This window comes from Epinephelus lanceolatus, chromosome 2 (assembly GCF_041903045.1).
Source record: "Epinephelus lanceolatus isolate andai-2023 chromosome 2, ASM4190304v1, whole genome shotgun sequence".
In the NCBI taxonomy this organism is placed as follows: Eukaryota; Metazoa; Chordata; class Actinopteri; order Perciformes; family Serranidae; genus Epinephelus; species Epinephelus lanceolatus.
In genome coordinates this window covers 12,454,194-12,481,310 of record NC_135735.1, presented here as the reverse complement: position 1 = coordinate 12,481,310, position 27,117 = coordinate 12,454,194, and the positions used below count along the sequence as shown (strand labels likewise).

At 39.9% G+C, this 27,117-nt stretch overlaps 1 protein-coding gene across 3 annotated transcripts in view; it reads left to right on the top strand.

Annotated features, from left to right (window-relative positions):
• gramd2aa (GRAM domain containing 2Aa) overlaps positions 1–27,117 on the top strand; it is a 46,010-nt gene that overhangs the window by 12,629 nt on the left and 6,264 nt on the right. For 2 of the 3 annotated variants that reach the window (XM_033627044.2, XM_033627053.2), the window contains exons 2-9: positions 74–178; positions 9,054–9,111; positions 11,326–11,641; positions 15,779–15,882; positions 16,461–16,559; positions 20,413–20,484; positions 22,596–22,652; positions 23,322–23,499. In XM_033627044.2, the coding sequence (XP_033482935.2) occupies positions 74–178; positions 9,054–9,111; positions 11,326–11,641; positions 15,779–15,882; positions 16,461–16,559; positions 20,413–20,484; positions 22,596–22,652; positions 23,322–23,499 (989 nt within the window). The remainder of the gene's footprint in view (positions 1–73; positions 179–9,053; positions 9,112–11,325; positions 11,642–15,778; positions 15,883–16,460; positions 16,560–20,412; positions 20,485–22,595; positions 22,653–23,321; positions 23,500–27,117) is intronic. The other variant, XM_033627062.2, reaches the window with a different exon arrangement.

Here is a 27,117-nt window from a genome sequence, read left to right as displayed (position 1 = left end):
TTTATACAAGTGTACATGACGGCCCCGTGAAGAGGTGCCTGCTGTTAACACAGAGCTGTGTTTGTGTATTTAGGGCCAGGAGCATGACTGAGCAGCAGGAGCAGAGCGAAGAAACAGGCCTGCTCGCAACACAGGACCTGGACCACTCCAAGGACGACGACACACATGGCCACTTCAGGCAAATCTCACACACACACAAACATTGCATGTCTCTTTCCCCACGCACCATCTGTATCCTGTGCATGGTCATGGGTTACAGCCCCAGGAGATTTTTTTTTCACAGCACTTATTTCGTGCTTTTATTTCAGCTGTATTTGATGTTGAACATGCACACACATGCACACAAAGAGATTTACAATGGATGTTTCATTTTCTTTTTCACCCAGAGGCCTGAAGAGAAGATAAATGTTTGGAAAATGTAAATCGCTTAAAGGGTTTTAATCAATTTAAACGTATTTTTATTAGTAAGTACTCATATGCACGTCTGTGTGTGTCTGCAGACAGAATGTGTGTGTGTTATATAAGAAGGATTCAAGGCAGGAGCAGTGTAATCCTGGGGAATCTGTTCTGGGATGGGATTTAGCGCTGATGCACGGTCTGTGTTAGTAGACTCACTGAATGGGACGGACTTTATGCACTTGTCAGTCTTGAACTTGCAGCACTCAGTAAGCAGTGAGTGTATCTTCTTATCCTCTCTCAGCGCCTAACTCACCTCAGTACTTTGCCACTGCGTGAAACATTTCAGGTTGTTAAAATTTGTTTACATAATTATTTAATCCAAACAGGCTGACATACACAAAACCAAGACATCACACTGGTTTATAAAGTTCTTATGGTTGATGAGTCAGCAAAAAAAAGACCATTTACACATCCAGGACACGTAAAGCAGCATGTCTCCTTTCAGCTCTGTTTTGGTCTCCACCAACTTACATGTAGCATCTAGCTCTTTGACTGCTAGGTGCTTGCCTGTGTTTACTAGCTTGTCACCTAGTGCTAGGTGTGTAGTGTGCAGTGAGTTTAACACTTCCAAACCTAGAGCAACATTACTTTTCCTGTGCTGCTTTCAGACACCTTTCACAAGTATTAAACCTTTGAACCTTGAGCAATGTGGTGCGATTTCTTTCAAAAACATGGGGAAAAGGGCAATGAGCAACCTGGTGAGTAATGTCCCACAAATTGCAAAAAAACAATAGATTCAGAAAATTATTTTTTTTAAAAGACTAGAGAAAAAGAGGAAAAAAGTATATTTATAATTCACATTTTAAAAGTATGTACAGATTTTTTTAAAAATATTTTTTGGCACTTTTTTGGCTTTTTTAAAAACATTTATTTATTTATTTTATTTTTATTTTTTTTACTATTTTTTTGTTTTGATTTGTTCTTTATAATGACTTCTTGCAAATGTTCTGGGTAATTTCTGATATCTGCCCAAGTTTCAAAGGGTTAGAAGAGCAGTTTTATTAGAGGCGGCTTCCTGTGGATGTTAATGAGACTCGAAAGCAAAATTAAACAAATTAAATGGGCTGTAAAGCCAAAACTACAAGCTAAAGGAAGCTCAAGAGTTTAAGGGTAAGGTGACAATTTCCTGTGGATTAGTCATCACAAACAGCTTCTTTCATGTGACACAAAATTATTTGATTCAATGTTAATAAAAAAATGTAGTGAATGCAGTTTTTAAGACTATCATTCACTGTGTGGGTTTAAACTTTATTGTTTGTGTCTCACAACAACATCTTTTTATACAATGGTTCATATGATATCTTACAAATTAGCCCCCCTATCCAACCCAATCGCCAGAAAGAAATGTTGGCATTGTACATTTCTGCAAACTGTACTGTTGGTCGAAAGCACTAGAAGTTTCTTTCTGAAAATGTTTGTATTGCACCCACTGTTTACTTGTTGCAAATAAGTATATTATCTGACATCATTATTGAACCTTGCATGGTGACCCAATATTTGACAATAACACTTTAAAAAAAAAAAGTTTGTTGTACAATGAAAATATCAACTGACGTGGGTGTGATAGAAAACTGACTTAATTTTCACATTTGTATGAACTGTTTCTTTATGATAAAAAATTCTGTTCTGTGATCTATGAATCTGAGACATAGATTTTAAACTCAGGAGACACTTTGAAAGTTCTTCTACTTCTCTCATCATCCCTATCTTTTCTAGTGGATGGTTTTGAAGCCTCATAGTGAGACTCACTTTCTCTCGGTCCCAGTTTCTTCTCCTCCAGTTAAATTATTGACTGGGAGTCCACTCCTACGCTGGCCGCCGATGGGAGGTGTTCGCTTTCTAATTTAGGATTCAATTTAGGATTCTTTGAGCTCGTAATTAGTTTCACTATTCAGCCTCACAGCCAAGGGCACTGAGATACACTGAGAAAGGCGCATGCGTGCACACACACACACACACACACACACACACACACACACACTGCAGAAAGCTCACAGGAGTTTGAGGTGTTACACAGGTTTAGATTCATTTCCAAACCACAGCTTCTGAAATGACGGTAGAGATCAAAGACACTTGTTCTTGCTCTGTGAGGACTTTTGGGTTTTTCTGCTGTATTGTATCTTCAGTGCAGGACTCAGACAGGTTCACAACCAAGTGCCACCTGTAGGGCTGAAAATGAAGCCAACGTCAAAGTGCCAAAAGCTGCAATTCCTCTAATGGCTACTTGAGGCTGGCTCCAGGAGCGAGTCAGTCCCCACAGTCCCCCATGTTAATGTGCCCAAAGTTACAGCAGAAATAAACATGTTTACAGCTTAGTACAAAAAACAGTTTTGGTCTTTATGGCTAATTTTCCCTTTTATGACAACTGTATGAAGAGACTGAATTTTTCTACAACTCACCCATTTATATTGTATTAAGTCTTGAAGTTACACATAATTAAAAGCTTGGCTGCTTTGAGTGACAGGCTGTCTGTGAGGCGTCACCACAGTCCGAGTCAACCACCCTCTCATTCAAATATGGTCACGTCTGGCAGGTGCCGGACCTAGGACATTTAGCGCCCTAGGCAAGCTTACCCTGGCACCCCACCCTCAAAAACAGTTCATTATTATAATGTTTTTAAATTATATTTATTACTAAGAATAAGACTAAAAGCTAATAAGAAATCAAAGCAAATAAACAACTTAGCTAAAATAATTCTAGAAAATAGATAACCAACAATAAGAGAATACGGTATCTGGAAATTTTCAGATTTCATCTACTTCTTGTTCCAGATAGCCTTCACCTTTAATTTCTTGTACTCTCTCATACACCCGACCCCACCATTTCCAATATGTTTGATTTTTTTGAAGATCTGCTACTGCTTATGGCTCCAAAATACCAAGATACCACCGGCCAAAATGCAAAACTTGCAGCATCAAAACGGGAGTCCTCCATAGACTGTATGAAAAAATGGACGTAGCTACCATGACATCACCCATTGGATTGTGGTCTCCTGCTTTAAAGCCTTGAGTTCTGCATTTTGGCGTTAATGTCTTGGTTTTTGGAGCCAGAAGTGACCATTTTTGGTCGCAAAGACTATAGCAACGCCTTGCAGACAGCCTGTCAGTCAAAGGAGCCACACTGTAAATTATGTGTAACTTTTAGCCTTAATAAAAATGTAGATGGGTAAATTATATAATTATAATTATACCAGGCTGTGAACATGTTTATTTCTGCTGTAAAGTTGGGCGTTTTAACATGGGGGTCTGTGGGGATTGACTCACTTTTGGAGCCAGCCTCAAGTGGCCATTAGAGAACCTGCAATTTTTGGCACATCCAGGTTGGCTTCAGTTTTCAGCCCCAGAGACTGCTGCTTGGAGTCCACAGAACAATGGGTGATGTCACGGCGGAGACATGCATTATTTTCAGTCTCTATATTCACTACATGTACACAATGTGATCCACAGTCCACTGAACCTCCTGACTCCTGGAAAACTACCTTATTTTGCTGCTGCTGCTTCTGCTGTGTAAAAAGACAGCTTTAAAGATTTTCATGTTTTTACTTCAGCTGCAGAATTCGATGGTTCCCCCTGGGCCTGTAAATCCATTTCAAACCCTCTGAATGATGTCCAAAATAGTGGCATTTTATTGCTGCTGTTGTATCTCTGACAACTGTCCATCATTTTTCCAACATCATCCCAACGTGACCTTGTTTATGCCCTTATAACTCTACCTTGACACACCACGTTCACAGCTCTACTATACAGCGCCGTGATGGGAATTGCCTGTAGCATTTGTATTCTTTACACTCGCCCAGCATCTAGATGTACCAGGCAGTATTGATTAAGACCTGGATCTTGTGTAAAAGTGAGAGACAGATGGAGAGTGAGAGCAAGGACTGGAGAGCCGGTTAGTCCCCACAGAGCTGCCTGTGTTTTTAATAATCACTCTCTTCTCTCCACCTGGGAGTGTAGAGCCACTGTGGAGCCTATTTATAGGCAGCAACCAGCAGGCTGGAAGAGCAGCACACATGCACTATTGTTCATAACATGGTCACAAGATAATGGGATGTCTTTTGTAGGAGGGTGAGTTTAATGAGGAAAACGATGAATTTGCACATCTAGGGCAAGCGGCGTGAAATAATTAAATGTTGGAAAGGTTAAATTGAGGGTGGCTTTTGACTCTTCTGATGACCTGCTGTATTGGAGTTATGGATAGTGGTTATGGATTACTTATTCAATATTCTGTTTTCTAAAGTCATGTGAACTGCACTGAAATTGCTTAGGAATTCAGACCTTTGAAGGTAAACATCTCACATTATTTTTATTTATTTAATGTACAAGATATACAGTATGATCTTAGTGGAAAAGCAAAAGGTATTAACTGTGAATAGGGATGTCACTTTCAGTTAATTTTGACCCATTAACCGCTAACTGATTAATTCTTAAGAAAGAAAGCAAAAATAATGTAAAGTACCTGAGGCTCTTCCATATGGTCTGGCGCTCCATTGTCTCAGTGAGCTTTAGCGCTGCATTTCAAAGAACTATCTGTTTCAAAGTGGTGAAATTTTAATGTTTTGTTATGTAAATGTTTTCGCTTTTATTTTATTTTATGTTGGCTTTGCTGACAGACAACCAGCGAGCTGCGTTAACATGATGAAACATAGTGTCTACTACCCAAACTCCATGTTTATTGGTTAGCTAATGTTAGCCTTGGCCGCTTTACACTGTGCACCAGCCGGGTCAGGTGGGCGCCACTCATTCAGCCATTACAGCTGGCAACATAATCCTGGTGGCAGGATGATGTTGCTGCGGAAATATTGTGGCCACCCTAGGTCACCCCACTGGTTGCCCCAGTGAGTAAGCAGGCACATTTTAAGCTGTAAAACCCCTCTAGCATTGTTTGCAATGTTAGCAACACGAGCCATGTAGGCACCACTAACGGTGTTTACAGAGCTAACAGTGATACTAAAGTGGGATGACCTCGGGGGAGACCGGAGGGTGAACAGTGTTTATACAGCAACTCTGTTGGGTCAGGACAGAGTTACTAGCGGTAATTGCCAAATGAGCGGCGCTGCTAGCTAGCTTTATTTGTATTTATCTTTTTATGTTTTGTTTTATTTATTCTTTGGTAAATTTGCCTTTAAGGTGCCTTATACACACAGTATATACATAGTATTTATCCTGTGCAGGTGGGCTAACATGGGGTCTGGATCACAGGGATGTAGGAAGGTGCTAAGAACTGAACGCATCTATATTATTCATTTAGTTTTTTATATTTATATTTATTTTCTTTCTCCCTTGTTTTTGAATAATTTGTTTTTGATATATTTCAATTATCTTGTTAATTACTATTATATGAACATTTAACTCACATTTGTCATTGTTTAGTTACATTTCTTCTAAAGAGAATAATAAAAATCATGATTTAAAAAAATTACAAACCTCTATACCCTCAAACAGGCCTTAAATGAAGTGACCTGTCCTCATTTCCAAAAATGTCCTCACTCTGTTGGTTTAAAAACAGGTTTTGGTCCTCATTTTGTAGCAAGAACAAGTAAACACACACACACTCCCAGCAGGCACCTTTAGCATCTCTTAACCGTCTCTGCTCTCTGACACTTTAACCCATCTTGGGTCTTTTTCCGGCCTGAGTTGTCGATCTCTGTCTCTCATTCACTCTCTGACTCTTTAACTGAAGGAGGAGATGACAGTAGAGTAACAATAGAGACATAACGATGAATGAGCCGTAGGCCTGTCTGTCATTTTGCTGTGCACTCAGTCATAGAAATCAGCATTTCCCTGACATCATTATCTCAGTGTCATCATGACAGACCCAGCCCCATTGGTGCAGAGTTTACCTCTCTCATCTCCACAGTGCTTCATCATGAGAGGATGAGCGGCATGGAAAAAGGCGGCAGAGTCAGGGAGGGTTGTTTGGGGACAGAGGTCACGCTATCTTCTTACCCAGAGGAGAGTGTCTCATCAGAGCAGAGACACGGACAGTCCCGCTGCTATTGAGGCATCAGTGAGGGGCATTTTAACATAATGGCACCTTGTTGTATACAGTGAAGGACACTGTTCAAGGAGAATACAAATGTGGTGCTGTTACAGTGTGATGTTATAAAGTCCCTGCTGAATCACAGGGCAGCCATGTTGAGAAACAGATTTGTTTTACATTATTCTGAAAGAACTAGTGAGGATGAAATAATAAATACATATTCATGTAACATTAGAGGACATAGAAATTAAACAGCATTGTCATTGTATTGTAGTAGGAAAAAAAACCTCCATTACAAGTCCTGCATTTAGAATCTTATTGATTTGCTTTGGATCCCCATTAGTCATTGAGATGGACACTATACATATCACTTTGCAAAATGTTATACTTCCTATAATCCAATTAATGGCTGGTACCAATAGATGCCTAAGGTCCTCTAGTTATATAGCCCTTTTCACGGGCCCTCCTTGGCCTGGGGCCGGGGTCATCTGTACCCTTTGACCCATGACATTGGGCGAGAGGCAGGGTACACCCTGGACAGGTCACCAGACTATCACAGGGCTGACACATAGAGACAGACAACATTCACACTCACATTCACGCCTATGGACAATTTAGAGTCACCAATTAACCTGCATGTCTTTGGACTGTGGGAGGAAGCTGGAGTACCTGGAGAAAACCCATGCTGACATGGGGAGAACATGCAAACTCCATATAGAAGGGCTCGCACACCCTTCGAACCAGGAACCCTCTTGCTGTGAGGCGATGGTGCTGACTGCTGCACCACTCTGCCGCCCATTTTGTTGATTATTGGTGCTTTCACAAAATACTTACACAATGAGATTTTTGATAGATAATCATCAGTAACGTGGATATAACAAGTAGGTGGGTGAAGGCAAAACATAGAGCAGCTAGAAGAGTCGGAAAATGACATTGCCTTACTCTCATACAGCCTTTAAAACCAGGAGAAGACAACACTTTGGATATTACGTTATACAAAGTCAAAGATAATATCTAGTCTCATATCACAATATCGGTTAGATATTGATATATTGCCCAGCCCTTAGTTCGCCTGTATGTATGATATGGAGAGATGTATCTGATAGTTATTTCTTTCTAACATAACCCTGGCTGCTTACGTACTTGTTTGTCGGGATGCACGATAATATTGGCACACCATTGGTATCGGCTAATATTGGCTTTAAAATTAACTATTAGAATCGGCAGACACGCTTTTTCTTATTTTGCAAAATGAATGAATATCACATACATTGAAAAACATTGTATTTCATGTCTCCATCTGCTGGTGGGCCATCACGATAAGAGTATGCATGTAAAATATGATGCTAATTCCACTACAGAAGAGACTTGATTATCACTGAAGTTATGAAGGGAAAAAGTGCATATATCGATCGGTTATCAGTCAAATGAGTTGTTACATATCGGCATATTGGATATCGGCAAAAAATCTAATATTGTGCATCCCTACTTATTTGTATTTTCAACAATATGCTTTCACTTTTTATTATACAAGAGAAGGTCTTTGAGTTTGAGGACTATACGACAAATGAAACAGTCTTCCTGTGTGTCCTTCACATTATTCCTGCTGGACTCTGGATGGTTGAAGATATCAAGGCTCACTTTTCCTCCCTTCATTTGATGCCTTGCTTCATTGCACCGTATGAAAAATGGCTTCCACAGAGTCAGCTAATCCATCACAGTAAACATGAAGCTGCAATTTGGTTCTGCCAGAGCCTCTGTTTTATCAGTATCTCCTTGAGCAGGAGTGTTTCCATATCAGCACCATGTTACGCCGTGCTCTGCTTGCTGTCAATCACTTGGCACTCACAGAAAGATACAGGAACAAAAGGAAGTCTCTGTCAGGAAATAATCCCTCAAAAACATCTGGCCTTTCAGACTTTATTGTTGCATACATGTCGTCTTCTCTAAAGCGTCTTAACTGGGACAGCAGTTCATTTCAATGACATTTTCCTTCAAGGGCTGATTATGCTGTATTTTATCTGCTGGCTGGTTCTGTCTGCTTTAGCAATAGATATGAGTATCATGCTGTGACATCTGCTGCACTGCTCTGACTACTCTTCCTGAGGCGAGCGTGATGCCAGTGATGAGTGTGTGTGTTTGTGTGTTTGTGTTTGTTCGTGTTTCATGACTATAAAAAGAACAACATGGATAATCTCCTGGCATGGTCACTATTTGTGTTTAAACAACTCAATATTTATCTTTGATTATGTTGTTTTGTGACAGCCTGCGTCTCCCTGCAGTTATGCACACACTGATGATTAACTCGTCATGTGGAAGCTTTGACCCAGCTCGGATTTTCATGCAATGTACACATAACACAGACACACACACGCACTGTACACACGCACACAAGCTAACAACCATTTGTCATGCTGTCTTCAGGCCAGATGAAGGCATTAATCTGCGTGCAAAATGTGATATATGCAGCATTTATTACGAATCCTTATCCATAGTACTACATTGAGAAGACTTGTAGATGGTATATCTTGCATACAGTGATCATTATAAAGAGATAAACATACATATAGAGAAGTGTCTTTTTAATCCTAAGTGTGTTTTTCCTCTCATCACAGGTTTCATCTGATTGAAGACCTGTCCTATGAGGATGTGAAGAAATGTTACCGAGGCTCGGTGAGTCTGGTCTCTCTTTGGATCCTTGTTGTTACTGTGTCTGTGATTGGAGCAGGTCCAACCAGTTTTAATTTTTACCTAAATGTTTAATCTATTATAAAAGCAGCACTCCCTGTTAAAATGTATTTTCTGATAGGCTATCTTAACTCAAAGCCATTTCTCTCACTTTTATACTGCAGCACTGAGATGCATTTCAAACTGATCTGTGTCATTGGATGCAAACATCTGTTTGCAGTCTGATACATTTTGTATTTATTCATTATTTATTTTCTGAATTATACATGAAGGCATCCTAACAAGTTAGGAAAATGAACATGCTGCCATTATAAATCTGTGAGAAATGACCAGATGTTTCCTGCTTACCCCCCTACAAATGTGAGATTTCTCAAAATTGTCTTTTATATGTTTATGTCTAATAAATCTCTGACCTTGACTATAGAACCTCTTAGTGCCGACGTCACAGTGATGTCAGTTTGTTGTTTAGGCCGCCACTACCCGTCAACAAAAATGAGCACTACTTGAGTTAAATGTGGTAAGACGAGAGAGCTGGACAAAGGAGATCGTCAAATATGCTCATGTGCAACAGGTTAGGGAAAAAGTATTTCCTGTTGTAGGGATGAATAAAGTTATGTGTATTAAGGGTTATCATGTCTACATCATCAGAAACTGGGGAGGTATTAAGAGGAATACTGGATTTTTCTGTAACGCTAATTTTTTAGCGCATTAGCTAACGTTAGCTTCAATAGCAAAACAAACAGTAGGAAGCCGTTCAAGTGTCGTCCTCCTTTGTGAGATTGGCATAATAATTAACAACAAAGCTTCCTGTGACATCATCCATCCACTGAGTGAGAGCATACGGGTCCAGTCTGGTCCCGTTGGCCATTGTGAAATTATTCAAGTAGCACTCACGGTCCCGGAGACTGAGTGACCTGAAATGGTGCGTTCGTAAATTCAGTCTGACGCTCTACACTGAAATTACAACAATAATTAAACTCAAATATCAAACTCAGAGACATAGTTCACATGTAACATACCAGTACAAAAAGTATTTAAACCGCAAGCAAATTTATCAGTGAGGAAAAAAGAGTGTATCTACCTCCAGCCCATTGTCAGAGGTTTGTTTTTACTATTATGCGGGAAAACTATGTTCAACAAGATATTAGTATAAATATTACCTACTGGAGAGGGACTTTAAAATATCGTAGAATCAATATTTAAAACTGAATGGAGAACAAATTATGATATGTATAGTGATGAGCTCGGCAGCGCTATATAGGCTAATCCTAAATTACTATCCTGTAGACTTGCTGCAAGACTGGCCAGTAAAATTTCTCAAAAGTTGAGCCTTGATATGAGTCACTTACAGTGACCATATCACCGTCAAGTTGAAATAATTGAGGCATCCCATAAAATGATCATCTAATGCCATTTTACCTTTGAATTCAGTTAAGTGATTACACATTAACACCTTTCCATCTTTGGTGATCGCTCCCTCTGAGTTACTGTAACCTGCTGTACTGTAAGCGCCATCTTTCTGAGGACAGGAGCTGCTCCAGTATGAGCTATTAATAGAAAGACAAAAACAGGAGCAGCAGACAGCAGCACACTGAGCTGATACGAGTTGAAGGAGCGATACAAGACAGGACAGAGGAATAGGGAGAGATAGTGTGGTGGCAGATATTTCAAGAGCCGGATGTGAGTTTGAGCCGTGAGGAAGGCGAGCGGGGAATGAATGAGACCCCTTGTGCGTTCAGATGGAAGGAAAGTGTATGATTTTCTCTGAAAAGTGAGGACTCTCAGGTGTCACAGACTGACAGAGGGAAGAAAAAGGCAAAGGCAGAGAAAGAAAGGGCTTCAAGTAGTGAGGAGTACCTGTGTGTGTGAGAGCGTGTGTTGTTTTTTTAAAGCTCAGGATGATGAAGGGCAGAGTGTGTGTATGTGTGTGAGGGAGGCAGAAGGAGAGGGAGGGTGTCAGCCGGGTGCTGCAAAGTGTAGAGTCACTCGAGGTGTATTTGAGACAGAGAAAGAGAGCCTTGTAGTTTCTGAGAAGGAGCTCAGTGGCTGTAAACTGACGCGTTGCTGCTGTAACTCTGTAGTAGTGTATGTGTGTGTGTGTAGGTGTAGGTGTAGAGCCAGGTGTGTGTCCCTACGTGCCTGTAGACTAGAGGTAGTCAGTCCATCTCGGTCCCGTACTGACCGGCAACAGGGAAACAGTGTGTGTCTTGCAGCAGCTTGCTCCAGGCCTTGGATGTGCGCGAGTGTGTGTGTGTGTACGGTGCCAACGTGCTGAGCCTGGTGCAGAGCTCGCGTCCTTTGAGGGAGAGGGTGGTGTCTGCGGCGAGCGGAGCCGGAGTGGCCGGTGGTGGCGGAGTGGCCGGCGGAGTGGCCGGTGGTGCTGTGCAGGCAGGCCGGTCCGCCAAGGAGCTGCTCATGACTCTGCCCTGTCCCTCTGCACAGACTGTCAGCAAGTACAACTCGCAGTACCACAAACTGTTCCAGTGTGTGCCCAAGGATGAGATCCTCATGAAAGGTACTGTGCTTTTTACCACCAGGAGAACTTTAAACATGTGTTTTGCATTACAACATCTATTTTATTAATCGGCTTGTTAATATTGTTGAACATGTCATGCTTCAGCTTCACTATAATTTGCTTGTTATGCATTTGTACTTGTCTTTTTAGCTCCTCTTACAAGCTTTAATGTACAGTAACAATATGGGATATTAGCCTTCTGTTGAACATAATTTAATGGCTATTAATGTTATCTAATCAATTAGTTATTATCCAGCATAATCAAAAATTCCAAAGATCACATATTGCAGCTTTCAGTTGTGGGGATGCACTTGTTTGTTTTTTTTATGTCTATTACTGATTCACTATATCTTTGGGTTTTGGGCCGTTACCAATTTTATGACGTCACATTTGGCTCTGGACACTGAAGGCTTAATGACTAGGCAGTGATTATAATACATGTATATATAATATATTCAAATATGCTCTAAATTTCAAAAATATAAAGAAAAAACTTTTCCTATGCTACCACAGGAAACCACGCACCACTATCTGAAAGTGTAATCATAAATAAACGTAACACATTGCCATTATTATTGTATCAGAGTATCTGGTACAGATCATGTACTTCTTATGAGTACAAGTATTTTATGAGTAAACTAGAACTAGAACTTGCACAGGAATATGACAAAATTAGTTGTGACACAGGATATTCAGTGAGTAATAAAAATGCAATAAATAAATACATTTAAAAGTAAAATAAATAAATAAATATTGACATAATAGATAAAAAAAATGAATATAAAATAAATGAATAAAAATAAAAGTGAATAAATAAATATGAAAGTAATAAATAATTTTAAAAGTAAAAAAATATTAAAATAATAAATAAATAAATAAATATAAAATAGTAAATAAATAAATATAAAAATAATGTATAAATATAAAAGTAATTAATACATGTAAAAGTACATAAATAAGTATAAAAGTGAATAAAAATAAAAGTAAAAATGTGTCATTATCTGTATGTGATGAAGGAAAATCCTCATTTGGGTAGCTGTGGTCAGTGTCTTACTGATAGAATAGTTGTCTTATGAATTATAAATGGAGCAACTTCTGATCGACCCGTATTAATGACAGGCTTAAAATAACAACTTCCAATCGGTCCCATCAAGTTTCTTTTTAAAGCCCCGACACATCTGGTTTAAATTCTGCCCACTCCCAGTACAGATACAGATACAGATAATTTGGCTGGTTGAACAGATACATACAAAGATACAGATAATGGTGTACTGACTCATCCTTTATTATTACTGCTGGTTCTGTTATTATGGTGCACCGCAGATCTGTGTGTGGTTTGTCCAAGTGGTGTTGCCGTACTCCAACAGAAGCTGTTGATCGACCACTGTGGGTGGTTACAGTCAGTGTCAAACACTGTTCTGCCTCTGTCTCATAACTTTCAAATGTATTAAAAAGTGGAAAACTAATGTAATATAAGTGTTATGTGAGTTATATCATTGTCGATAGTTTTTGTGCAGTGTCAGTATGTCATATAAAATGTCACTAAAAAAACATTTAAAATGTCATAGTATGATAAATCAGAAAAATGTGATAGCGTGTGCACTTTTTCTGAGCCGCAGTCAGTCATATTTTTGAGAGAATCCCTGATCTAAGAGTTTTGTTTTCAAAATGCTCTATTACTGTCAGTTTAGCTGTTGAGTTTCCAAAAATTTCTCTTGGAGTGAAATTCTCATCCGACCCCCCCTCCAGGGTGTAGATATAGCAGGTGTAGAGTGAAAATGGTCCTCCCCCCACGTTAACCATGAGGTTACAGCCCTGGCTTAAAGGAATACATCATCCACACCTGACTATTTCTTTATCACGTAGTCATGCTGTGTTACCTTGAATCCGTGAAGAAAACTTTGTTTTTCTCGTCCCCATCCAAGGAAAACAGCAAACATGTTGATTTATTGATTGATTGATTGGGGTCAAACTATGTCAAAACATCTGTTTACAAACTCTCACAAGTGTCTACAAGTGTCATTTATCCAGTCGTGTGTTCAGTACTTCCTAAACACATGTATTTTTGCTGAAAACTAAAATTTCAAACTGAACTGAAAGCAGAAATGGGACCAAGTCACACATGTGCAAGTCTCAAGTCTAAACCTTCAAGTCTCAAGTGAGTCCCAAGTCATTTTTTCTTGGGCAAGTCAAGTCAAGTCACAGGTTATGTCAAGTCAAGTCAAGCCAAGTCCTGTAACAGGTGAAGTCCAAGGCAAGTCACCTTATTATTGTAATTTTACCTGCAGAATCTGATCTTAATAAAGTGAAAAGACAAGATATAAGTAACTGTCAGTAAACATTGACTTCATCGCTGCAATGTTTACTTTGCAGGGACGACCCCCATGCGCGCCCGCACACACACACACACACACACACACACACACACACTAACCAAGGCAGCGGCCAATATCACCCATTTAGCTCATTTAACCTTGTGTTGCTCGTTCATAAAACGTACAGCTGGTCTTGTGATGAACCGGTCGGAATGTTCGCTCACATTTTCTGGGGTTAATGTTAGCAAATAAATTAAAAAACAAGTTCCACCAACACCCCCTCAGCCTGCGCTCCTACCAGGTAATCGACATCATTTTTTAAATTAATTTATTAATTTTATATTCAAACTGAAAACATGATGTGAATAACACTCAAGTTATTCAAGTCATCGTGTCTCAAGTCAAGTCAAGTCCTGAGTCTTTGACTTCCAAGTCCAAGTCAAGTCTCAAGTCTTTTTTTTTTGTCAAGTCAAGTCACAAGTCATCAAAACAGCGACTCGAGTCGACTCGAGTCCAAGTCACAATGACTCGAGTCCCCATCTCTGACTGAAAGTGAATCTTATCTATGCTCTCTTCATAGCTAGACTCCAGTACTAAGGTTTTTGTTTTTTTTAGCTAAAATGCATGTGTGTGGGAAGCACTGAGCATGGGACTGGATAAATAAGACTTGGAGTATACTGCATGAGTTGTGTGAGATCCTGATGTCATACTACAATAAGGCCTTTCACTGATACCGTAATAACGTTAACGTTAGCTGATTTGTAAAGTGAGTCCACCGAGAAAGACAAGGACGGTACTTCTATTCAAGGTTTTTCAGAATAAAAGCATTATATCTGTAGACTACGGATTATGACATCAGGATCTCGTAATTACAAGATAATGTGTAGATTTTTTTATTTATTCAGTGAATGCAATACACTTCCGTAGATAGTCAAGTGAGTTTGTTTGATTAAAAAGAACTTGTTGACTGGCAGGTCCTTTTTTTGTCTCAGTAATGTTCCAAGCGAATATTCAAAACTACTTGATGGAGAAAAACTGATAAAATTAGCCTCACCTCTATGGCTACAGGTAGTTTCTATCAGGTTTCTATCCGTCCATAAAGAAATGCACTTCCTTGCGTTGGACACTAGAGGCATCATCCGTATATTTACAGATCTACAGACACCAGTCATATGTGTAAGTGGAAATGAGGCGTTAGGCAGATGAAGGAGATGTCATGTAAAAAAAATTTTAGCTACCTTAGGTGTTCTGTGATGGTCTAAATTCTGTTTATGAGGCTTTTACGTCCAGACGATAATAAAATTATTGCGCATGAAAATATCCGATGATTTTCAATATCTGTACAACACTTATCAGCAGTGGCTTTAATGTGCTGGTACTGCATCTTCAACATTCGTCTCTGTTCTTATATACCACAAGCCTTATAAAAGAAACACTAGCAAAAATGTACTACATAGTTGCTGTTTTTTCTTTCTTCTTTGTATTCCCTTGAAGTCTCTGTCCCGGCTCTGTGTCCAGTTTTAATTGTTCTTGCTTCAGTTCTGCCATCTGGTTAATCTCAGAAACTCTTTCAGGAAGACCAACTCCTCCAGCACAGCATGAGCTCGTCTGTGAGCACAGTCCAACCTGCTTTACTATAAACTTTGATGCCATGTGCAACCTGTCAGAATAAAACCAGTGATATGAAACTTCACAGACTGGTGATTTTAAAAATGCTGAGACAGTAGAAAGGTTTGGAGATTTTGCTAAACCTGTATGTTTTTCTTTAGTTGTAGAAAGAGTAAGATTTTTAAAAAGGTGTTTCTGTCTCTTGTGTCCTCAGTGTACTCCTGTGCTCTCCTCAGAGACATCCTTCTACAAGGCCGGCTCTACATTTCCAGAAACTGGCTGTGTTTCTATGCCAACCTCTTCGGCAAGGACATAAAGGTATGAGAGATTGACAGACAGTTTAATAAACTCAAACTGACTGACAAACATGAAGCGGGTGTCTCCCAGTCACGATCTGACAAAGCTGATTGGACAACCTGACAAATAATTTGACTGAAAGTCATTCAGGATTACGGGCTGACTTTCAGTGTCACAGACTTAATTCTCCCATGTTCTCTCTTCATGTCTGTGCTGTGAAATAATGTAGCGAGAACAGGTCGACTTACTGAACCTTTAACCTGAACCAGTTATGTGATTTTCTCTTTGATGCTGTGCATTGTTCCTGTTCCTTCATTTCCTTGAAACCAAACCTCTCCTGACATCCGAGTGACAATAAGCTACTTATTCAGACTGCATTCTTCACATTCTGACTGAAATCAGACACGTTTCATGTCCACTACTGATTTTCTCCTGGGGCTTTTCCTCCCTGTATTACAGTGTTTGCCTTCCCTGCCAGCATTTACTCAAATCACACCGGTGTTTTCCTCTCACCTGTAATTTTCTTATTATCCTGCTTTCAAGTTTGCCTCCCCAAATCTGACTGTCTCCTCTGAAGTGTTATTTCCTGTCTTCTTCAGGTGGCGATCCCTGTCGTTTCTGTGAGGCTGGTGAAGAAGCATAAAACAGCAGGCCTTGTGCCCAATGGCTTGGCTATCACCACAGACACCGGCCAGAAGGTGAACACTTACATCACAGTCACCGTGAATTAAAATACTTGCGCTGATTAGCGCAGCATGGCTGCAGGAGAGGTGTGATGGAAAAAACAACACCATGCTATAGATAGAAGCAGAGCGGAGTCCCAGCCTTGTGGAGCGAGGGAGAGTGACGGGTTTTTCCACCATTACAGCAACATACAGACGGGCTACTTAACTCTGTCACATCAGACTCAGCCTGTCTTCAAGTGGTGTTTTAAAAGATGTAATGAACTTTTTAGCTTCTGTTCAGGCCCCAGCTACCCATAAATAACTTTAGGTCAGCTTTAGATTTGTACCTAGCAAACATAAAACTCTGTAGGTGTGTTAAGACATGGGACCCAGCTCAATATTGAAAGTTGCTCAGTGGTGCATAAAGCCAAAAACCTGTAACAGCCGCATCTAAAATTACCCAGATGATTAGCAATGCATCATCGGGTTCTTAGAACAAGCAAACTAGAGACTTCCACTGGCCAACTACCTCTGGTTTAGCACTCCATATCAACAGTGAAATGAGTAATTTCATGGGGCTTTTGAAGCTCAAAAAAATGTTTCAATTCCACCGTTTGGTCACTAAGGGTGCTTTCAGACCTAGAGTTGTCTTGCTTTGGTCTGAATCTAATTTTGTCGTTAAGCTGCATAATTGCCTAGAGTTGATTCATGTTCTCACGGCAGCATTTACAAGCGGACCAGATCAAATGCCTGTGCAAGAAAGCTGCTCTTGATTGGTCAGAATTTCCATGTGGGAAAAATCCAGGAAGTAAACCAAACGTTGAAGAAGAGTACACTTGCAAGATAAATGTGACACTTTCTAATGTCACAATGGAGGGACAACTCCGCAGGTTGATTTTAGCGCTGCTCATCGTGGACTATATTGCTGTCATTGTTCATTTTAGTCAAACCATACAGTTTGAAAACGAGGCGCGGCTCCAACTAGAAAACAGTGTTTTGATGCATTGGATGTGCTGAATGTGCATATTAAGGCAGTACAGGAGGAGGTGCACATTAATAATCCTCCAGGACTGTAACATGCTCATGTTTAACCCAAACAATGTGTCATGTGACTGCAGTTGGTTCAGATCCAGGTCGGAACACGTTCTCACCATAAACAAACTGCACCAGAGTTCGTTTGTAACCGGACCAAGACCACCTCTTCAAGAAGGTCTCGATCTGGTTGTTTTGGTGCGCACCTGAGTGCAATTGCTGTGTTCACACCTGCCCAAACAAACCGCACTTAGGGGGCAAATGAACTTGAGTTTGATTGAACCGAACCAAACAGGGCAGGTGTGAAAGCACCCTAAGAAAATTGGCTTCAAACCCCAGTGCACTTCCTGAGGTGTGAACCTTTGGTTCAGACCAAAAGCAAAGCAATTTTTTGACTCTCCCTCCTCGTGCAAATACGGCTGCAGGTTTGGTAGCTGTGCTAACTAACTAGGGAAGACAGCTTATGTTAACATTAGTGCTAACTTGGTTTGTAGTAGGCTAAAATACAACTGATAGCAGGAACTGCCAGTTGCGTGGCATGTTTTGTAAAATATTTAATCAGAAAGACATATGAACAACTGAACGAGTCATAAAGATGATCTGACTGTATATAATGTATAACCATATTTGAGCAGAATAACATTACTCCAATTCACAATGTGTTAAAAACTAGATAAACAAGTTCTTTTTAATCAATAAACTCACTTGCCAATCTACAGAAGCGCATTGCATTCACTGAATAAATAAAAAAATCAGCACATTATCTCGTAATTATGAGATATTATGTTGTAATTAGGAGACAAGATCTCATAATTACAAGATAATATCTCGTAATTATGAGATCTTGATGTCATAATCTGTAGTCTATAATGCTTTTATTCTGAAAAACCTTGACCAGAAGTTCCTTCCTTGTGTTTCTCACTAGACTCACTTTACAAATCAGCTAACGTTAAAGTTATTACGGTATCAGCGAAAGGCCTTATTGTAGTATGACATCAGGATCTTGTAATTACAAGATAAGATCTCAAAATTACAAGATCCTGATGTCGTAAATATGAGATCTTACCTTGTAATTATGACATAAGATCTCATAATTAAGAGATAATATGTCAATTTTTTTATCTATTCAGTGAATGCAATGCGCTTCCGTAACAATCAACACAGGCAACTGAACTGAAGATAATAGCCTGTTAGCCAGTTAGCAGCCTGTTAGCAAAGCTAGCACACTGTCATATGGTCTCTCCAAAATCCACAGCAAAAGTTCAATTTTGTAAACGTACTCGAGGCAAATTCCAGATATTCACAGAGATTCCCATAGGAATGAATGGACTTCCGGTTTCTTCCTCTCCATACACATGCATAAGTGGAAACAAGGCATTAGACCATAACAGGAATAGCATGTATGAATTTTGAAAATGGGCATAGTTCCCCTTTAAGTGCACCTCAGACATTCATACGGCACTATGCACTCATATATATACACTGCAGTATGACAGCATACATTATTTATTCATAAGACAAATCACTAAAATATGAATAAGAACAGTTTGTTTAGCAGACGACTGCAGAAGGGTCACAGTTAGCATGCTGTCAGCACTGAGCTCTGCCAGGTGTACATTAGGTAAGTTTGTTTTCCATATCAGTGCAAAATATTTCAGCACAAGTCTTTAGATACGTGTCTGTCTTTAAACCGTCACATGCGTCCTCTCTCTTTCTTTATTTTAAGTTACATGTTAACTCAGTGAGACAAAGCAGAACCCAGCTGTGTAAAATTACATTTGTGTAACACACTGTTATTAAATATGTCTGAGGCTGGCATATTACTGAAAATAAGCATAAAGATCTTCTCAGCAGCTCGGATTAAAGTAACAACCTTCCTCAAAGCGTGTGAGCCTCGCAGCATATGGATGGTATGTCACTGACTGTAAGAGGGCAAATGCCCTGTACCGTATAATGTCTGCATGACTGTGTAATATGCATTACACAACCGTGCGTGCATACATGGCTCTGCACAATGTTTCACTTGTGTTTATGAGGTAAAAAGTTCACAGCTCGTGTCTGTAAAAACAAAGTTCAGGCTTGTTTGTAATTTTTCAGCTCGTTCACCAACATGAGTGTGTCAGTGGAGACGTAGCAGGACTCAGACGGCTGTAACACCGTACAAGTACTTTTCAGATCGCAGTGATATTTATTCAGGTCAGAGGGATATTTGGGTAAGCTGTCACTGACCTGTCATTCACTCATGAAAGAATAAACCGGAACAAAATGTGATTAGAAAAATATCCTCTTTGTGCCCCAGATTATGAATCCATGACGTGTCATTCGCCCAATGTATTATATGCTTTGTAATGCTGCAGATATTAATGCACCTCTCAACTGAATCCCCTGATTATATACTAACAACATGAGCAGACAGCTGTAATAATGCAGGTGTGATTTTGTCCAGATGTTGATGATCTCAGGTGTTGAAGCGACCAAGATTCAGATGAACACATCTGATATTTGCAAAGGCAGGTTGAGATGTGAAGAAGAAAATCATCCTGATCTATTTCTTTTTTCAGTTTCCCCCACAGGGCTCGTTGAAGTTTAATATCATCTCTCATCTAACCTAATTTTGGTGATAAATGAAAAGCTGAGTGTAAAGCTTATCTGTGCTGTTCAAAAAAAAATCTCTCTAACTGTATGAATATACGTTTGAGAGAATCACTTTGAGCTCAGATTGTACGCCATAAACATTTTTATATGTGTGGATAAAGTCTGAATAGTTTCAAGGGACTAATTTATGTTTAACTAGAATTATAAACAGAGTATCACCAGGATTTATACATCACTGTTTCTCTTTTTATTTCCTCAGTATGTATTTGTATCTCTGCTATCGAGAGACAGTGTGTATGACGTCCTGCGCAGGATCTGCACACACCTACAGGTCAGAGGACACACACACGCACGTGCATACTTTTCATTTCGGGTGTTTTCACACTTGGTCCTTTTCAGCTCTCGAAACAGATTTTGTTTTGTGCATATGTGACCTCTAAGAGAACTCAGACCCCTCTAAAACAAACCACCTCAGAAGGTGAGTTCGGTTCGCTTCGAGTCCACAGTGTGGTTCACTTAACCTGTGCCTTGTGAACACACAGCGCTCCAGGTTCGCTTTGCTCTTTGTCATTTTAGTCAGCTCTCTAGATCACATGCTGTTGCACTGGGACGCTTTAAAAAACAGACAAAACCACGTCGGCCTGTAACGCTGACAAGGACGCAGGGTGAGAAGTAGTTTGGTCCACAGAGGATACTGCACGTCTCCAGATGTGGAATGTGGAATACATCAAACTGCAGCAGTCTACAGGACACAGAGACACTGAGGTTTTCTTCCAATTTTAAGTTCATCTGAAAGCGAGGGGTTTCATAATCACACTGCAGTGCCACGGCAAAGTAAGAACAAAACAATATCAATATATATTATATATAGTATAGTGTGACCAGAAAGAGAACTGAGTCCTCTTTCAAATGAACTGACAGTGTGAAAGCAAGAAGAACTGAGTCTCTTTTCTGTTGGTCCACTTTTTGATGCATTTCAGGGGTGTTTTCACATTTTGTCCTTTTTAAACAAACCAAACTCAGTCCTCTTAAAGTGCACCAAAAAGTTGACCAATAGAAAAGGGACCCAGTTCTTTTTTGTTCATGTTGTCAGTTCATTTGAAAGAGAACTGAGTCCTCTTTCAAATGACTGACCGTGTAAAAGCAAGAAGAACTGAGTCTCTTTTCTGTTGGTCCACTTTTTGGTGCACTTTAGGGGTGTTTTCACATTTAGTCCTTTTTAAACAAACCAAACTCAGTCCTCTTAAAGTGCACCAAAAAGTGGACCAACAGAAAAGGGACTTGGTTCTTTTTGTGTTCACACTGTCAGTTCATTAGAAAGAGAACTCAGTTCCCTTTCTGGTCAAGGTTAGCTCTGATGGGGCCTCAGTCCTCTTTCTGTTCACACTATATATATTAATGTTGTTTTGTTTTTACTTTGACGTGGCACTACAGTGCGGTTATGAAGCCCCTCGCTTTCAGATTAACTTAAAATTGGAGCACTCCAGGTTCGCTTTGCTCTTTGCCATTGTATTTAGCCCTCTAGATCACATGTTGCACTGGGATGCTTGACAAAACAGGTGAAACCACGTCGGCCTGTAACGCTTGCAAGGATGCAGTACAAGGAGTAGTTTGGTCCATGGCAGGTACTGCACATCTCCAGATGTGGAATGTAGAATAAATCAAGCAGCACCAGTCTACAGCACAGAAACACTTAAGTTTTTCTCCAACTTTAAGGGTATTTTTCACATATAGTCCTTTTTAAACAAACCAAACTCATTCCTCTTTAAGTGCACTAAAAAGTGGACCAACAGAAAAGGGACCGAGTTCTTTTTGTGTTCACGTTGTCAATTCATTTGAAAGAGGACTCAGCTCTCTCTCTGGTCAACTTCAGCTCTGATGGGGCCTCTGTCCTCTTTCTGTTCACACTAAAGCCTATATGTAACATATATTGACATTGTTTTGTTTTTACTTTGCCGTGGCTCTGCAGTGTGGTTATGAACTTAAGATTGGAGAAAAACCTGTTTCTGTGCGTTTTGGACAGTTGCTGTTTGATGTTTTCCTCATTCCATATCTGGAGGAGTGCAGTTGTTTCATCGTCAGATCAAAGTACTCCTCGTCCACTAAAAATGAGATGTGTTTATTATGTGTCCCACTGAAATAGCGTGTGATCTGTCTACGGCAAGCCTGGAGGACTACAATACAAAAGCAAAAAGGCAAAGCGGACCTGGAGACACAGTGAGTTAAGTGAACCACACCACAGACTTGAAGCAAACCAAACTCAGACCTCCTTGGGAGGTGCTCTGAGTTCTCTTGGAGTGTTCACATATGTCCAAAAAAGTGCTGAGTCACTGCTCTGAGTTCACTTAAAGGGCTGAAAAGGACCGAGTGTGAAAACCCCCTTGGTCTATAATGTGTGGTGTACATGTCAGCTAACAAGGTGATCTCATTTTCCCTCTGCAGGTCAATGGGAAGAGTCTGAGCTTGAAGCAGTTCATGGAGGAGCCGACCTTATCGCTGGTCAGTGATGACAGCATGTCTTTCATAAGCCATCATAAAACTGTAAAGATCATAGTGGGTAAAGCTACAACATCTGGTTATCCACAGGCATTTACTGCTTTAATGTCTCCCAGTTTCTTTTATGTTGGTCTAAAGGCCTCGACATCTCTCACGTGCAGCTGCCCCTGAGCTGACGTACCTTCGTACACAGACAGTATCAATAGATCATTCTGTTGCAGCTGCAGTCTCACAATGAATTATCCCCTGAGTCGGCAAGATGCTATCAGAGCGTTGTGAAGTCATCTTGTGTGTGTGCACTTAAGGTTACTGTGCGACAGAAGAGCTTTTGTATTAAGTAGTAATTAAGTTCTGCGAACATGCTCGTCCTTGATCGCACTCTAATCTAGACTGAAAGTATCTGAAGAGGAACGTGAAGGGGCAACACTGCAGGTGAAGAGGGTAAAACTTTGAACCCATACAGCAGATATCACCTTGAACCTTCTCATGTTAGTTGCTCAATTGAGTAAATTACTTTTGTATTTCAGGTTTTCTAAAATGTTACGTTTAGATATGCAAATGGTGCCCTATCATAAATTTCCAGAGACCTTCGTTTTACAAAATATCTCACACTGTATCTACGCTGTTGCAGTTGCATGACACACAGATCCTCCTCTTTCCTCTGCGCCACAGGACGAGTTCCCCGTTCCAGACGAGTTCCCGGTAGTCGACGAATTCCCCTCAGTGTTAAAGTGGAGGAGGAAACCCTCAGTGGTGTCTGTGTCGTCCTCCCTTCCCGACCTCCTGGGCAACTCTACCAGCAGCCTGAGCGCCGCAGACACGCCCTTCAAATCAGAGCAGCCGCTGGAAGGTGATAAAACTCTCCACACACTGACGGTGCCGTGTCATTACGATGTCATTACAGTTTGCTGAACGTTATTGGCATGGCTTATGAGTGTCTATCATGAGAATTATCCACATCATTAGTTAGGACCGTCTGTGGTTAGCGAGGTAAATCGATCTGAGAATGCAAATGTAGTTTTTAATTAGCACTGTCCTGAAATCTGTGGTACTACAGATATAACTACAAAGATCTTACAATGAAGGAAACCTCACAGTGACATATTTTAGAGTTAAATCAGCTGTTATTAGTTGATACTTTTAGAGGATATCAGCGTCCTGCAGGACTTTATTTGATTTAAAGAGAAATCTGCTTCCTCTTCATCTGATCAGAAAGCCCCTGTGGGTGGTTTTGTTTTCATCCTCCAAATGTAAGCGAGCTTCTGTTGAGCATAAAATCACAGTGTGTCTCAGTAGACTTTAACAAAAGAACAAAGACAACAATTAGCAAAGATAATAACAATTAAACACATAAAAACAACATACAGGATATTGTTTATTTACAGCAAGGCTGTTCAATTACAAATTCAATGGGGACAGATTTTAAAACCAGGAAGTGTTGATGAGTCGTATGTTTCCAGCAGCAGGCAACCTATTGAACATTTTTTTTGTTTATTTTAAATGTCTTTAATTGAGCAGATGGATTCCACATATGGTCAACATCAACATTTAAGGCTCATTTTTTTGAGCATTACAGATGTGCATAATACCGTGAGATCAAGAAGAGATCAAATGTTGCAGTAGGCACAAAGGTAGTAAAAAATAAAGTGCAATTATGTCAACATAAAATAATATAATTGAAAAACAATGTAGTCACAGTCACATATCTGACTGGGGAGCATGACATAATGCAGAGACAGAATAAAAACAGCTATCAATGCATAGAAGCATAACAAGTAGCTTTCGCAGTAAGTATTAACACACTCTTTATACCAACATTTCCCACACACACACACACACACACACACACACACACGCACACACCTCACTTCCTGATGATTTCCTTTAGGGTCAAGTGTTAAGGAAAATACACAGGATATAGTTTTATACAGTCCATGTCAGCAACAGTCATGTTTACAACAACAAAGTCACTTTATAAACTCAATAATATCTCACTGGAAACAAATCTAACATGTCAATAAAATAATATTCCTCCTGACATCACAACACTGAGTGAAAAAAGTAACATTATGAAAGCATGAAGAACACAGACATCAGTAGCTCTCTGTCCCTCCTCTACTGAGCACACTCACTGTCTGCAGGTCGGCTGCCTCAGGTACATTTTAAGATAAGTAGCAAGGTAAGTTAAACAGACAGCTTTCATTTTACAATTTGGTCCCGCTAGGGCAATGTGCTTGTGTAAACCGCAATAGTAAACCATAAAGGCAGAGAATGAGAGACTGTGGACGGAGCAGATTGAACTATGGCTGTCTACATGCTGAACATGTGTACTGATAAAGCACTGACTCTTTACTGGCAGAGGTTTTATTGCATTTACTTATAGTAACAAGCGTACTTTAAAAATAAGTATAATATCTCCAACCCTGGCAGGAAGAATTAAATTAAATTAAATTAAGTATATAAATAAGTAATTTACCTAATAATAATACAAATACATAAATAGATTTAAAAAGATTAAGAAATTATGTAACAGGTATATCTATCGTCAACTAGAGTAATCTTTGTTATAGTTCCTTAATCTCCACCACGGCCTCTCTGCTGTTGTCTGACTTCACTCTGTCATGTTTGTGTGTGTCTGCGTGTGTGTGTCTGTGTGTGTGTGTGTGTGTGTGTGTGTGTGGAGGTCAGCATGCAGAATGCAGGAGAAAATGGCAGCATGATGATACATGAAACCACAAACCTTAAAAGTAATGATGAAAGAGCCGATAACGACGGAGTTTATTAATACTACGGTCTTGATTAATTTTGCCCCAGGCTGTTTAATACCAGGTCTCCGTGTCCATCCCCAGCCGGACCACTGGGAGGTTGCTTCTGGGCTGGATGTGGCCTGCGGGCCGTCTATTGAATAGGCCTGATTTACAGATAAGGCTGGAAGTGAGCAACAAAACCAGAACAAAGTAGCAGTTATACAGTTCAACAGTAAGAAAGAGGAAGTGATAATTATGATGATTAATTTAAAATCTCTATTGCTTTCCTCTCTGATCTCTCTGAAGTATTCCACAGATGCTCTGTCAGCAATAGATTGATTAATAATCCTCAGAATGATAAGAGTTTGCATTCTGTAGTAAAAGTGTTTGTGGGAGAATAAAGAGTCCTGCCAAGTGGTGAAGTGACTCCATGAAGAGTTTTATAGGTAATTAGTGACAGTGTGTAGCTGAGCCAGGTGAAAAACTGAGTCAGTGATCTGAGGACAGAGTCAGTGTTAACATCTTCAACATGTCACTCCCATTAAAGGAGAACAGTGTGAGTCATGTTTAAAGTGTGAGACATGACGAGTTAAGTTGTCTGAATGTGTTTTTAAGTTTTCATTTCCTGTGAGTTTCTTGTGTCTGTGTGAGAGACAGAGCGAAAGAAAAGAGAGTAATTGCTTTTGGATGGCAACGTCTCCGTTACGCAACGACACATTAAGCTCCAAATGGAGATTAAATCATGTGTGGGTGTGTATTAAAAAGCTCTGGGCGGATGCAGATTAAGGAGAGATTATGACAAACAATGTCTGCTGTCAGAGTTTTCTGAGGACAGTTTAACGGCTGTGCGCTGACAGATCATTTCCACTAACCTACATTAATGTTGTTTGTAACATGTCTGATATTTGAGGAGTGAACGGTACATTTCCACAGCGCTCTGAAGTCACATTCGGCCCAGTTTGTGCCAGAGTGCACTCCAGTACTCGGAATTAGTGTTTCCGAACGCACCCAAGGGTCTGTCAGGTTAGGAGTGACAACTTGTTGAAAGCAACTGGTTGTATTGCAGCTAGTGGCACCTCACAAATGTTGCGGGAATTCTGCTCTGTCATCAGTGCTACAGCTGTTAGCTTAAGTTAGTGATTTTGGTTGACAACTCACAACTGAACATTTCCTGCTAGCCCTCAATGACACGAAGGCTCCCTAAACTGGCAATCCATCATCAAAACTTTAAGAACCCTTGATTTGAGAAGTATAGTGTTCACTGTTTGCAATATTTGAAATGGACAATTAATGAAAAAACAGCATAAAATTCTATATTTATTTCTCCTTTAATAAAAAAAAGTATGTATGTGTGTGTGTGTGTATATATATATATATATATATATATATATATATATATATATATACACACACACACACACACACATATACAGTACAGGCCAAAAGTTTGGACACACCTTCTCATTCAATGCGTTTTCTTTATTTTCATGACTATTTACATTGTAGATTCTCACTGAAGGCATCAAAACTATGAATGAACACATGTGGAGTTATGTACTTAACAAAAAAAGGTGAAATAACTGAAAACATGTTTTATATTCTAGTTTCTTCAAAATAGCCACCCTTTGCTCTGATTACTGCTTTGCACACTCTTGGCATTCTCTCCATGAGCTTCAAGAGGTAGTCACCTGAAATGGTTTTCCAACAGTCTTGAAGGAGTT